Source organism: Somniosus microcephalus, chromosome 3 (genome assembly GCF_052327205.1).
Source record: "Somniosus microcephalus isolate GS21.2 chromosome 3, FLI_Smic_1.0, whole genome shotgun sequence".
In the NCBI taxonomy this organism is placed as follows: Eukaryota; Metazoa; Chordata; class Chondrichthyes; order Squaliformes; family Somniosidae; genus Somniosus; species Somniosus microcephalus.
In genome coordinates this window covers 181521685-181536124 of record NC_140989.1, presented here as the reverse complement: position 1 = coordinate 181536124, position 14440 = coordinate 181521685, and the positions used below count along the sequence as shown (strand labels likewise).

Below are 14440 nucleotides of genomic sequence, written 5' to 3'. Positions count from 1 at the left end.
AAAAATTGTTGTGGAAAAACAAAATGCCATATCCATTGAAGCATTGGAGAAACCGAGTCCATGATGGACTCTGTCATAATGTGACAACAGCAGCATTCCACTGCCAATAAATTCAGAGGCAAAATTGCATTGCTAAGTGCAGTAGGTGTTCTGGTTGTTTAACCTTAGTTGACGCTGCTCTTGGTGTAAAACAGCATTGAGCAAAGCTCTTCTACACTCTTAAGTGTTGATACTGAGGATTCCAGCCAAGGACCAAGTTCAGTGACAAAACTGAACTACAAAGCACAACAATTTCTAGTATTTGGTGATACAGAGCTACGCATAAAACCATGGGGGAACTTTGGCTCTTAACTGTGGCCTAGAATGGATTTTGGCATGTCCTGCTGGAGTAATCAATTTCAATGGTTATAAGTTTCAGAAAAAGCCGGAGACTTTTTTGGGGCGGGGGGGGGGGGGGGCGCGGCGGGGGGTTAGACTTTGGCCAGTAATTGGTTTAATTGAAATTGACTTTAGATCTTGCCACAGTCCAAGCACTACATGGAGAGGAAACAACTTACATCAATCAAAGAAAAATTAATCTCATGGGCCCCTGTGGGTGATTCTTTGCTTCACAATTCAAAATCCCTGGAGTCATATCCAGAGTTATATGTTCTGAGAAACTTCCGTAAAACACTAATGCAAAACATGAGTTTGCTGCTCGTTGTGTAGAACAAAAATTAGAGCCTGTTAATTAACTGATTACACTGCAAGAGCCACATTTCCCAATATTTTTCAGTATCAACTTCTCACAAAATCTTTTAATTCAACACCTCTTCCTTAAATTTGTAGAGCTGTGGAATTCAGGGTCCCAATTCTAATTGCAATGCAGGGGACCTTAAATAAGAGTGTCACCATTTAAAAAACTATTTACAAGTTTTAAATATTAATTGATAAAAATGTTTTTGCACATTTAAAGAGCAAAGGTCAACAAAGTGAAGTGACTTGGATTAGCTGACCCCGACAGCGTGACAAATTGGAAAAAAGTTAAAATACCATTATAAAAGTCACGCAGATTAATGACCAACTTCATATATGTTCATATATTAACTTTCCACTCTTTTTGTATTCAGCAACTTGTCCAGCCAAATACTCCCAATGGGGTCTTTAAAACTTACTGGTTTTAAAAAGTTATTTAAATGATTGGATTCTCTAAATTTGTCTATCTCAACTGTTTGCAAATGATGAGGCTCATCTCTCGGGAGAGGCACAGGCCTGACTGAGCAGAAAGGCTCAAAACTGTTGCTTTACATTTCTTCCACTTTTCACAAGCCACACACTATTTACTTTTCCTGCAACCCTGAGCAAATTGGCAGTCCACCTATAAGAGGCTTGTTTACAGTGTTGTTGACAGTTTGATGACCAGGTGGCTCGGGATTGATCGCAGCGAACACCTCACTGTCCAGACAAGTTGCATCAGTAAAGAAATCTTTTAATGCTCATGTTCAACAGCCACAGAAGAGCCACATGTCACAGTTTCTTCTGTATCTTCTGTTTTTTCGCCCCCACAATAAGCCAGTGTATATCTGGAATTCTAGTGAGGATACATTTTTGCTAGATATGTGCAGCAAGTCAAAATACAAATGCAAATATTAAACAAAACCAAATATTTCATTTTAGGTGCAGCCCAATTTATTTCCAGCTTTGTTTATTATTGCCGGAATGCATAGAATCATACAACACAGAAGGAGGGTTCTCTGGTTACTGACCCTCCTGCCCGTGGAAACAGCTTATCCCTCATTACTCTGTCAAAACCCTTCATAATTCTGAACACAATTTATTTAATAGAGCTGTTTTTATCATCTGTAAAATGCTCAAGCAGTGTGCTGTGACTGTATTTCAGTACCATGCACTCTTCATCTCCTTCACTAATTTTAAAATTGAATAAACGTATTTAACATTGTCTCTGTATATGCACACTGGTTTAGGCAAGTTCTTAAAGAAGCTGAACATAGGGCGAGGCATATAGTTACAAAAATTCATCACTTTCAAAATCAGTTTTTTTCCAATGCTGGTCTTGACTGCAGGATGATAAACCTCGAGTTTAATTTCAAAGTACTGTAGTGTGACATGGGGAAGGAGACAGAATACATGAAGGAAAACAGCAATGACGCATTGCGCACTTCCGAGTCTTTACATTGATTAAAAACTATAAATTTACATTATCCTTTTCTCAGTTGACTTAATGGTGGATCACCTTGATTGTTACAATGTCACAGCCTATATACACAAGAGAATGAAAATCAGATGTAGTGGTGTCTGGTGCAATTGGAAAAGGTATTGGCCCAGAATTTGCTTAAAAAAATAATGGCATGTGACTGATGCACGCATTATTAATGTGCAATAGCAAAATACTGCGGATGCTGGAAATCTGAAATAACAGAAAATGCTGGACTCAGCAGGTCAGGCAGCATCCGTGGAGAGAGAAACAGAGTTAATGTTTCAGGTCTGTGACCCTTTGTCAGAACTGGAAAGAGTTAGAGATGTAACAGGTTTTAAGCAGGTGCAGAGGCAGGGGAAAGGGAGGGTCTGTGCTAGGGTGGAAGGCAGGAGTGGTTAAATGTTGCAAATGGGGACGGCAGAATCATCAACAGCCGACGCCTGAAAAAAATAGGGGCAGAAGTTATGGTTTGAAATTGTTGAACTCAATGTTGAGTCCAGAAGGCTGTAAAGTGCCCAATAGAAAGATGAGGTGCTGTTCTTTGAGCTTTATTGGAACAGAGTAAGCTCGATGTAAGAGACCGAGGTCAGAGTAGAAGCGCGGTGAAGAATTATGGTGACAAGCGATCAGAAGCTCGGGGTCGCCCTTACGGACTGAACGGAGGTGTTCCGCAAAGCGGTCACCCAATCTGCATTTGGTCTCCCCAATGTAGAGGAGACCGCATCGTGAGCAGCGAATACAGTATACTAAATTGCAAGAAGTACAAGTAAATCGTTGTTTTACTAAATTGCAAGAAGTACAAGTAAGCCTCTGCACCTGCTTAAAATCTGTTACATCTCTAACTTTTTCCAGTTCTGACAAAGGGTCACAGACCTGAAACATTAACTCTGTTTCTCTCTCCACGGATGCTGCCTGACCTGCTGAGTATTTCCAGCATTTTCTGTTATTATTAATGTGCAAATTGGCCAGCAACTAGTGACGAAGAAAAGATACCCCGTGAATTGCAAATCACCACAGGTTGCTGGCCGATTTGCGCCACTCCACTGTTAGCTTCACGAAAACGGCATCCACCCTTAACTTCCGTGATTTTCATGAAGTTGGTACAGTTGCACATTACTTGCCCATTAACCTCACCACAGAAAGTGAAGTCTAGTAATTAAAAGCATACGTACCCTTTTAACACGATAATTGTTAATAATTGCCAATCAACCCTAGAAAGTGAATAATTAAAAGTGTGGGGTCTCATTCCTTCAGGTAGTGAATTGTTGTTAAAATGTCATTATATTAAATTCTTACTCTTCGTTTGTCTTTTTTCTCTGTCTAATATTTCTTTCCCTCTTTCTGTACCTGATTTGACATTGAATTCACCCACTCTAATTCACCCTCCTCCTCAGTCCTTCGCTTATTTTTCAATCCTTAAATCTCACTGGTTAAGGAGCTGAATTCCAGAGGTGAGGCGAGAGTGACTGCCCTTGACATCAAGGCAGCATTTGATCGAGTGTGGCATCAAGGAGCCCTAGTAAAACTGAAGTCAGGGGGAAAACGCTCCACTGGCTGGAGTCATACCTAGCACAAAGGAAGACGGTTGTGGTGGTTGAAGGTCAATCATCACAGCCCCAGGACATCGCTGCAGGAGTTCCTCAGGGCAGTGTCCTAGGCCCAACCATCTTCAGCTGCTTTATCAACGACCTTCCCTCCAACATAAGGTCAGAAATGGGGATGTTTGCTGATGACTGCAGAGTGTTCAGCACCATTCACAACTCCTCAGATAATGAAGCAGTCTATGCCCGCATGCAACAAGACCTGGACGACGTTCAGGCTTGGGCTGATAAGTGGCAGTTAACATTCGGGCCACAGAAGTGCCAGGCAATGACTATCTCCAACAAGCGAGAGTCTAACCACCTCCCCTTGACATTCAACAGCATTACCATCGCCGAAACCTCACCATCAACATCCTGGGGGGGTCACCATTAACCATAAACTTAACTGGACCAGCCACATAAATACTGTGGCAACAAGAGCAGGTCAGAGGCTAGGTATTCTGCAGCGAGTGTCTCACCTCCTGACTCCCCAAAGCCTTTCCACCATCTACAAGGCACAAGTAAGGAGTGTGATGGAACACTCTCCACTTGCCTGGATGAGTGCAGCTCGACACCATCCAGGACAAGGCAGCCCGCTTGATTGGCACCCCATCCACCACATTAAACATTCACTCCCTCCACCACCGGCGTACCGTGGCTGCAGTGTGTACCATCAACAAGATGCACTGCAGCAACTCGCCAAGGCTTGTTCGGCAGCACCTCCCAAACCTGTGACCTCTTCCACCTAGAAGGACAAGAGCAGCAGGCACATGGGAACGCCGCTACCTCCAAGTTCCCCTCCAAGTCACACACCATCCTGACTTGGGAGTATAATCGCCGTTCCTTCATCAGCGCTGGGTCAAAATCCTGGAACTCCCTCCCTAACAGCACTGTGGGAGTACCTTCACCACATGGACTGCAGCGGTTCAAGGTGGCAACTCACCACCACCTTCTCAAGGGCAACTAGGGATGGGCAATAAATGCTGGCCTTGCCAGCGACGCCCAGATCCCATAAACTAATAGTTAAAAAAAAAGATACAGGAAACTTTTTGGTTTATCCGGAGGTTGTATGTCCGGAAACCTCGATCTACCGGCAGAAATCAGGAGCCGTTTTGTTAGGTTTTTTTTCTTCTCGTGGCTTTGTTTTCAACAGTCGGGCTCTGGAAAGTCTCTCTGAAGCTGTTGCTAAGTTACAGAGACGCTTCCAAGGTACGGGCCGACTGTTTACAAGCTGTTGCTAAGCAACAGTGTTTGCTGTCAGATACGGAGATGAAAACCTCCGTATGCTTCAACATTAACTTTGTATGTCCGGCAGTTTTGATAGGTCGGCAACAGCTCGGTCCCGTCGGTGCCGGATATAACAAAGTTTCCTGTACACTATTTGTCCCGTTGCTCACCAAGGTCCCAGATGCCCTGTTTCCCACACTGTGCCGTTATCAGCTTGCACTTCCAGCAACTTTGTGGGCAAAACATTTTTGAGCTGAAGGGTGCAGGAACAAGTCTAACCAACAGAGCAACCCATAAGATGCCTGGCTCCAGCAAATTCTGCACCAATAATTTTAATAGTTCCCTCCACAAGTAACAAATGGGAAGGTGTTGGGACGGAAAGGGGGAAGACGGAAAGGGGGAAGAGACTGAAAAAAAGACTTGCACTACCTCAGGATGTCCCAAAACGCTTTACAGTTGATAAAGTACTTTTGTAACGTAGGATACGCGACAGTCAATTTGCACAGAGCAAGATTGCTTAAACAGCAATGTGATAATGACCAGATAATCTATTTGTGGTATTGGTTGAGCAATAAATATTGGCCAGGACACCGGGAGTGACTCCCTTGCTGCTCTTCGAAACAGTGGCACCGGATCTTTTACGGCCACCTGAGAAGACATCTTATCCAGTGCAGCACTCCCTCAGTACTGCACCGAGTGTCAGTCCAGATTATGTGCTCATGTCTCTGGAGTGGGGCTTGAACCCACAATCTTCTGACCCGGAGGAGAGAGTAAAACCAGTCACAACTATCCTTTCCTTTCCTTCCCCGTTTTAAGTGAAAGAGAAGGAAAAGAGGAAGAAAGGAAAGAAAGAATGAACAAACTTGCATTTGTACAGCACCTTTCACAAATTCTGAACATCTCAAAGCTCTTCACAGCCAATGAAGTACTTTTGTAATGTAGGGAAACGTGGCAGCCAATTTGCACACAGAAAAATCCCCAAAATAGCAAAGAGACAAATGATCATGTTCTAGTGGTGCTGTTTAAGGGATTAAATATTGGCCAGGACACTGGGCGAACTCCCCTGCTCTTTTACGAGTAGTGCTGTGGGATCTTTCATGTCCACCTGAGGTCGAGGTGTGAGATGGGGCCTCAGTTTAACGTCTCATCTAAAAGACATCACTTCCAAGAGAGAAAGGCAGACATGTCGGCTTTTTTCCACCCTCATTCTAATTTTCTTTTCTTTTTTAAAAGTTGAATTTTGAAAGCAAACAAAGCCTCTTTGAGGGAAACAGATAAGGAGGGGGAAGGGAAGCTGCCCTTTAAACTAGTTTCAAGTTAAGCGTGTCAAAGGAAAAATAAATTTAGGCAACTTTTTTTTTTAATAAAGAGGGCGATAGAACTTTGAAACAGATTGCAGTACCAGTTGGGGTGATGGAAGACTAAACCAGATTTAAAGAAGAACTGCATCAATTACCATTATAAATTGGATACAGAACTATTGGTTCTAGACTCACAATAAGGAACATAATGAGAAGTTCCGGCAGGCTGGCTAGATCGATGGTCTTCCCTTCTCCAAAACATTACTATGTTACTAGAAATACCACAGTTAAAATGGAAAAGAGCTCATTAGAAAAAAGCAAAATCATGAATCTGCAGCCAACAAAACTTGCCCAATGCTAAAGTTTAAAAAGTGAATCGCAGCATCTCAGAAACCAGGCACACTCACTGCACCCCGCACCCAAGAGAACATCCACCATACAACACCATACTGCCGGTAACTTCAGAACTGAGGTTGTTCATCTGTGTCACACTCTTCCATCAAAATATACTAATGGAAACCAAAGCAACCTTCTGCATCATACTAACCTTTACCAGGACGACTGACTGCTTTCCCCACATTATTCCTGTGATGTTTCATCGACATGCGTTTCATCTGCCGTTGGGTACTAGGTGGTGAAGTTCCGTAAAAACCTTCAATGCTAGATTCATCAGAATAGTCATCTGGTTCAACATCTTCAGAAGCTACATCACCTGATGTTTGGTCTTCCCTGAGAAAGGAAAAAAAAATTACCCAACTTGTTTTACAAACTATAATATATAAATATATATATAAAAAATCAACTTATTGTTGCTTTGAGCAAGACGTATACAACTAACCTGTGGTGTTAAAAACACAAAACCAACCAAGTGCCCAAACCACAGTATGTGCTTGGGATGGAGAACAGCTTTAAAACTGGTTTCACTAGATCAATGTTTCCTCTGGCTCAAGTGAAGTATGAAACTGCATGCAAACTTACAGATTACATGATATATATATATATTTTGTAAATGACAAGAACACTTGGGGGGGGGGGGGGGGGGGAGGGAAATCAAAGAAAAAAAAGTGTGTCCAAATAATGAGAAATCCCATTAGGTACTAGAGATATTGCACAAGCTGAAAACAAATAATCACTGTTAATTATTATATTATATATGTAGTATATTTCAGTAAAACCTACATTTTGAAAAAACCTGCAGCAAGCCATAGGCAGTCTAAAAATATCTATGCACTCTTACCAGTAAATAAATACAAGTGGGTGACGATCCGGCAGGGCAGGAATCCTCTGGGAGTGTGGCACTCACAAATCAGTTTTTAGTGCTGTATGAGAGGGTGATGACACCTCGGGGGAGAACAGTCTAGTGCACATCCATGGCATCCTGGGACAAATGACTGCACAAGGGCACAGCAAGTGTAGACATGCAGTGGTCATAGGGAAGGGGATGTACCTCAACAGGGCTGGGGACCAATGTCCTTGTGGAGAGGTTAACTAGTGCTCCAGGGGAGGGTTTAAACTAATTTGGCTGGGGGAGGGGCATCAGGATGTAGCATCAGAGAGGAGAAACAAGGTGCCATGGGGACTGGGAGAGACCAGCAGCATTAGAATAAAGAGTAGTTCAGAAATAGGAGGAATCAGACGGGCAAATGCGAGGCAGGCTAGGATGGGTTTGGTGTGCATGCGTGTAACTGCATGGAGCATGGTAAATAAAGTTGGTGAGCTGCAGGCACAAATTGCCACATGGGCTTATGATATAGTGGCAATAACAGAGACCTGCCTCAAACAAGGGGAGGATTACGAACTTAATGGTCTGGATTGTGCAGGGCCCATGACGGCGTACACAATGCATGTGTCGTCATAAATCTGCATGCGCGAAAACCCGGAACCTGTGATGTCAAGTTTCCCCGACAGATCGTCCACATGCACCCCAAAAACACTTCGCTGGCGCAGGGTTGGGCTATCTGCCCATGAAACCCTTACACCTGGTAAAAGCGTATTCTTCTGGCAAGGCCTGCTTTTACAAAAACATTTAAAATTAGCTCATGTAAATTTTCAGCCATAATAAAATGTTTTATTATTTTTCAAAAAATCAAATTTTTATTTTAAATGCTTAATCAAAAGGGACTTTTAATTAATTCTGAACCTGGGAATATTTATTTTTTTAAATTCAAAGTGTGTTTTATTTGGGGATTCCGTTCATGAGGAATCCCCCTTTCTAATTGGAGGACCGGGCTCACGTGATCCCAGCCCTGCGCCCCTGGGCCCCTAGGCAGGCGAACGCCTGGAGACCCAGGACCTAAAGAATCCAAAGCTCCAGACACCTGGTACTTTCGGATTTTTTTTTTTTTTTTTTTTTTTGGAGAGTCGGTGGTGTATTCTTCTGCTATGCCTCCGACCGCAAATTCAGGGCCAACATTCCTGGCTACAAGGTACTCAGGAAAGATAAAGATAAAAAAGGAAGGGGGTGGCAATATTGATCAATGATACTGTTACAGCACTGGAAAGGGATGATGTACTTGAGGGTTCAAAGACAGAATCTATTTGGTTAGAATTAAGGAATAGAGGAGCTATTACACTACTGGGTGTATACTATAGGCCACCAAATAGTGGGAAACTGATAAAGGAACAAATTTACAGGAAAGTTGCAGAAAGATGCAAGAATTATACAGTAGTGATAATGGGGGATTTCAATTACCCCAATATAGACTGGGAAAACAAGAGTGCAGAGGGCAAAGTGGGGGAGGAATTCCTGAAATGTGTACAAGAGAACTTTCTTGATCAGTGTGTTTCCAGCCCAACGAGGAAGGAAGCAGTGCTGGATCTAGTTCTGGGGAATGAAGTGGAGTGTGTTTCAGTAGGGGAGCATTTGATTTGGGAAACAGTGATCACAATATTAGGTTTAGAGTAATTATGAAAAATGACAAGGATCAAATGTGAAAATACTCAACTAGAGGAGGGCTAATTTCAGTGAGTTGAAAAGAGATCTGGCCCAGGTGGACTGGAATCAAAAATTGGTCAGCCAAACACTAACTGAACAATGGTAGGCCTTCAAAGAGATGGTTCAGGTACAGAGTAGACACGTTCCCACAAAGGGGCATCCAAAGCTCGAGCTCCCTGGAGGAGTAATGGTCTCAAGATTAAAATGAAACAGGAAAAGGAGGCTTATGGTGTCAGGTTCCTAATACAGTAGAGAACGAAGCTGAATACAGAACGTACAGAGAAGAACTAAAAAAGGAAATGCAGGTCAAAGAGAGTGTATGAAAATAGATTAGTGCGTAACAAAGGAAACCCAGAAGTCTTTTTTTATAAATAAATAAATATAAATTTTAAGGGGGTGCAAGAACAGAGACCTGGGGGTCCTTGTGCAGAAATCTCTGAAGGTGGCAGGTCAGGTTAACAAAGCAGTTAATAAAGTACTAGCTGGGGGAGCCCGGCTTTCCCAGGGCTGTTTTGGGCCGGGCGGTTTAAATCGAGTGCCAGGCTTTGGGGCCTGTCTGTCTGTCCCTGTGTGAATCTGCTGCCGGGCAACATTTCGAACTTTTAATAGCTTCAAAGATGAAAGTGAAAGTACTTATAAAACGTTTTTGGTAAATGTTATGTAATTTTTAAAAGAGATACTAACTTTTTCGAAGCTGGATTAGCAGAGTTTGAGCTGGAAGTAGTGAAGCAATGGCTGCCCGATGCCAGAGATGAAAAGCATTAGTCCCGCCCACAGACGCAGCGATTGGCCAACCATCAGGCGACTGAACTGTAGGATTGGTCAATCGTTGCCGGCACCGGGGGGGGGGGGGGGGTGGAAGACCGCTGCGCGCGACTGGAGGGGGGGGGGGGGGGGAAGACCGCTCGGCGCGACTGGGGGGGGGGGGGGAGGGGGGAGGAGACCGCGCGCGCGACTGGGGGGGGGGGGGAGACAGCTGCGCGCGACTGGGGGGGGGGGGGGGGGACCGCGTGCGCGCGACTGGGGGGGGGGGGGAGACCGCGCGCTGCGACTGGGGGGGGGGGGAGGAGACCGCGCGCGCGACTGGGGGGGGGGAGACAGCGCGCGCGACTGGGGGGGGGGGGGGCCCGCGGCGCGCGACTGGGGGGGGGGGGGGGGGGGAGACCCCGCGCGCGACTGGGGGGGGTGGGGGGGGAGAGACCCCGCGCGCGACTGGGGGGGGGGGGGGGGAGAGAGACCCCGCGCGCGACTGGGGGGGGAGGGGGGGGGGAGACCCCGCGCGCGACTGGGGGGGGGGGGGGGGGGGGGAGACCCCCGCGCGCGACTGGGGGGTGGGGGGGAGACCGCTGCGCGCGACTAGGGGGGGGGGGGGGGAGACCGCGCGCGTGACTGGGGGGGGGGGGGGGGAAGACCGGCGCGCGCGACTGGGGGGGTGGGGGGGGAGACCGCGCGCGCGACTGGGGGGGGGGGGAGAGGAGACCGCGCGCGCGACTGGGGGGGGTGGGAGAGCGCGCGCGCGCGACGGGTGGGGGGGGAAGAGAAAGAGGGAAAGAGAGAGATTAGGACTGAGAGAAAGAGAGAGATTAGGACAGAGAGAGAAAGATTAGGAGTGAGAGAGTGGGATTGTGGGAGAGAGAGAGACTGGGAGTGAGAGAGAGAGAGACTGGGAGTGAGAGAGAGACTGGGAGTGAGAGAGAGAGAGAGAATGGGAGATGAGAGAGAGAGAGACTGGAGTGAGAGAGAGAGAGACTGGGAGTGAGAGAGAGAGAGACTGGGAGTGAGGAGAGAGAGACTGGGAGTGAGAGAGAGAGACTGGGAGTGATGAGAGAGAGACTGGGAGTGAGAGAGAGAGACTGGAGTGAGAGAGAGAGACTGGGAGTGAGAGAGAGACTGGGAGTGAGAGAGAGAGAGACTGGAGAAGTGAGAGAGAGAGAGAGACTGGGAGTGAGAGAGAGAGACTGGGAGTGAGAGAGAGAGACTGGGAGTGAGAGAGAGAGACTGGGAGGTGAGAGAGAGAGAGGGAATGGAGTCGAGAGAGAGAGACTGGGAGTGAGAGAGAGAGACTGGGAGTGAGAGAGAGAGACTGGGAGTGAGAGAGAGAGACTGGGAGTGAGAGAGAGAGACTGGGAGTGATGAGAGAGACTGGGAGTGAAGAGAGAGACTGGGAGTGAGAGAGAGAGAGACTGGGAGTGAGAGAGAGAGAGACTGGGAGTGAGAGAGAGAGAGACTGGGAGTGAGAGAGAGAGAGACTGGAGTGAGAGAGAGAGAGACTGGGAGTGAGAGAGAGAGACTGGGAGTGAGAGATAGAGACTGGGAGTGAGAGAGAGAGACTGGGAGTGAGAGAGAGAGACTGGGAGTGAGAGAGAGAGACTGGGAGTGAGAGAGAGAGACTGGGAGTGAGAGAGAGAGACTGGGAGTGAGAGAGAGACTGGGAAGCGAAGTGAGAGAGAGAGACTGGAGTGAGAGAGAGAGACTGGGAGTGAGAGAGAGAGACTGGGAGTGAGAGAGAGAGACTGGGAGTGAGAGAGAGAGGACTGGGAGTGACGAGAGAGAGGACTGCGGAGTGAGAGAGAGAGACTGGGAGTGAGAGAGAGAGACTGGAGTGAGAGAGAGAGACTGGGAGTGAGAGAGAGACTGGAGTGAGAGAGAGAGACTGGGAGTTGAGAGAGAGAGACTGGGGAGTGAGAGAGAGAGACTGGGGAGTGAGAGAGAGAGAGACTGGAGTGAGAGAGAGAGACTGGGAGTGAGAGAGAGAGACTGGGAGTGAGAGACGAGAGGACTGGGAGTGAGAGAGAGAGACTGGGAGTGAGAGAGAGAGACTGGGAGTGAGAGAGAGAGACTGGGAGTGAGAGAGAGAGACTGGGAGTGAGAGAGAGAGACTGGGAGTGAGAGAGAGAGACTGGGAGTGAGAGAGAGAGACTGGGAGTGAGAGAGAGAGACTGGGAGTGAGAGAGAGGACTGGGAGTGAGAGAGAGAGACTGGGAGTGAGAGAGAGAGACTGGGAAGTGAGAGAGAGAGAGACTGGGAGTGAGAGAGAGAGAGACTGGGAGTGAGAGAGAGAGAGACTGGGAGTGAGAGAGAGAGAGACTGGGAGTGAGAGAGAGAGAGACTGGGAGTGAGAGAGAGAGAGACTGGGAGTGAGAGAGAGAGAGACTGGGATGTGAGAGAGAGAGAGACTGGGAGTGAGAGAGAGAGAGACTGGGAGTGAGAGAGAGAGAGACTGGGAGTGAGAGAGAGAGAGACTGGGAGTGAGAGAGAGAGAGAGAGACTGGGAGTAGAGAGGAGAGAGACTGGAGTGAGAGAGAGAGAGACTGGGAGTGAGAGAGAGAGAGACTGGGAGTGAGAGAGAGAGACTGGGAGTGAGAGAGAGAGACTGGGAGTGAGAGAGAGAGACTGGGAGTGAGAGAGAGAGACTGGGAGTGAGAGAGAGAGAGACTGGGAGTGAGAGAGAGAGACTGGGAGTGAGAGAGAGAGACTGGGAGTGAGAGAGAGGAATGGGAGTGAGAGAGAGAGACTGGGAGTGAGAGAGAGAGACTGGGAGTGAGAGAGAGAGACTGGGAGTGAGAGAGAGAGACTGGGAGTGAGAGAGAGAGACTGGGAGTGAGAGAGAGAGACTGGGAGTGAGAGAGAGAGACTGGGAGTGAGAGAGAGAGACTGGGAGTGAGAGAGAGAGACTGGAGTGAGAGAGAGAGACTGGGAGTGAGAGAGACTGGGAGTGAGAGAGAGAGGAGACGATGGGAGTGAGAGAGAGAGAGACTGGGAGTGAGAGAGAGAGAGACCTGGGAGTGAGAGAGAGAGAGACTGGGAGTGAGAGAGAGAGAGACTGGGAGTGAGAGAGAGAGAGACTGGGAGTGAGAGAGAGAGAGACTGGGAGTGAGAGAGAGAGAGACTGGGAGTGAGAGAGAGAGAGACTGGGAGTGAGAGAGAGAGAGACTGGGAGTGAGAGAGAGAGAGACTGGGAGTGAGAGAGAGACTGGGAGTGAGAGACTGGGAGTGAGAGAGAGACTGGGAGTGAGAGAGAGAGAGACTGGGAGTGAGAGAGAGAGAGACTGGGAGTGAGAGAGAGACTGGGAGTGAGAGAGAGAGAGACTGGGAGTGAGAGAGAGAGAGACTGGGAGTGAGAGGAGAGAGACTGGGAGTGAAGGGAGAGAGACTGGGAGTGAGAGGGAGAAGATACTGGGAGTGAGAGGGAGAGAGAGACTGGGAGTGAGAGAGAGAGAGAGACTGGGAGTGAGAGAGAGAGAGACTGGGAGTAGAGAGAGAGAGAGAGACTCGGGAGTGAGAGAGAGAGAGAGACTGGGAGTGAGAGAGAGAGAGACTGGGAGTGAGAGAGAGAGAGACTGGGAGTGAAGAGAGAGACTGGAGGAGAGAGAGAGAGACTGGGAGTGAGAGAGAGAGAGAGACTGGGAGTGAGAGAGAGAGAGACTGGGAGTGAGAGAGAGAGAGACTGGGAGTGAGAGAGAGAGAGACTGGGAGTGAGAGAGAGAGAGACTGGGAGTGAGAGAGAGAGAGACTGGGAGTGAGAGAGAGAGAGACTGGGAGTGAGAGAGAGAGAGACTGGGAGTGAGAGAGAGAGAGACTGGGAGTGAGAGAGAGAGAGACTGGGAGTGAGAGAGAGAGAGACTGGGAGTGAGAGAGAGAGAGACTGGGAGTGAGAGAGAGAGAGACTGGGAGTGAGAGAGAGAGAGACTGGGAGTGAGAGAGAGAGAGACTGGGAGTGAGAGAGAGAGAGACTGGGAGTGAGAGAGAGAGAGACTGGTGAGTGAGAGAGAGAGAGACTGGGAGTGAGAGAGAGAGACTGGGAGTGAGAGAGAGAGACTGGGAGTGAGAGAGAGAGACTGGGAGTGAGAGAGAGAGACTGGGAGTGAGAGAGAGAGACTGGGAGTGAGAGAGAGAGACTGGGAGTGAGAGAGAGAGACTGGGAGTGGAGAGAGAGAGACTGGGAGTGAGAGAGAGAGACTGGGAGAGTGAGAGAGAGAGACTGGGAGTGAGAGAGAGAGACTGGGAGTGAGAGAGAGAGACTGGGAGTGAGAGAGAGAGACTGGGAGTGAGAGAGAGAGACTGGGAGTGAGAGAGAGAGACTGGGAGTGAGAGAGAGAGACTGGGAGTGAAGAGACTGGAGTGAGACTGGGAAGTGAGAGAGACTGGGAGTGAGAGAGAGGAGAGGAGAGACTGGGAGTGAGAGAGAGAGAGACTGGAG

General features: G+C 47.8%; 1 protein-coding gene across 1 annotated transcript in view; it reads right to left on the bottom strand.

The window, feature by feature from the left end:
• LOC147121613 (mitogen-activated protein kinase kinase kinase 4-like) overlaps positions 1-8171 on the bottom strand; it is a 60508-nt gene extending 52337 nt beyond the window's left edge. The window contains exons 1-2 of the mRNA XM_085977977.1: positions 8101-8171; positions 6853-7034 (exon numbers count right to left, since the gene is read on the bottom strand). Of these exons, the coding sequence (XP_085834103.1) occupies positions 6853-7034; positions 8101-8171 (253 nt within the window). The remainder of the gene's footprint in view (positions 1-6852; positions 7035-8100) is intronic.
• Positions 8172-14440: the final 6269 nt, after the last annotated feature.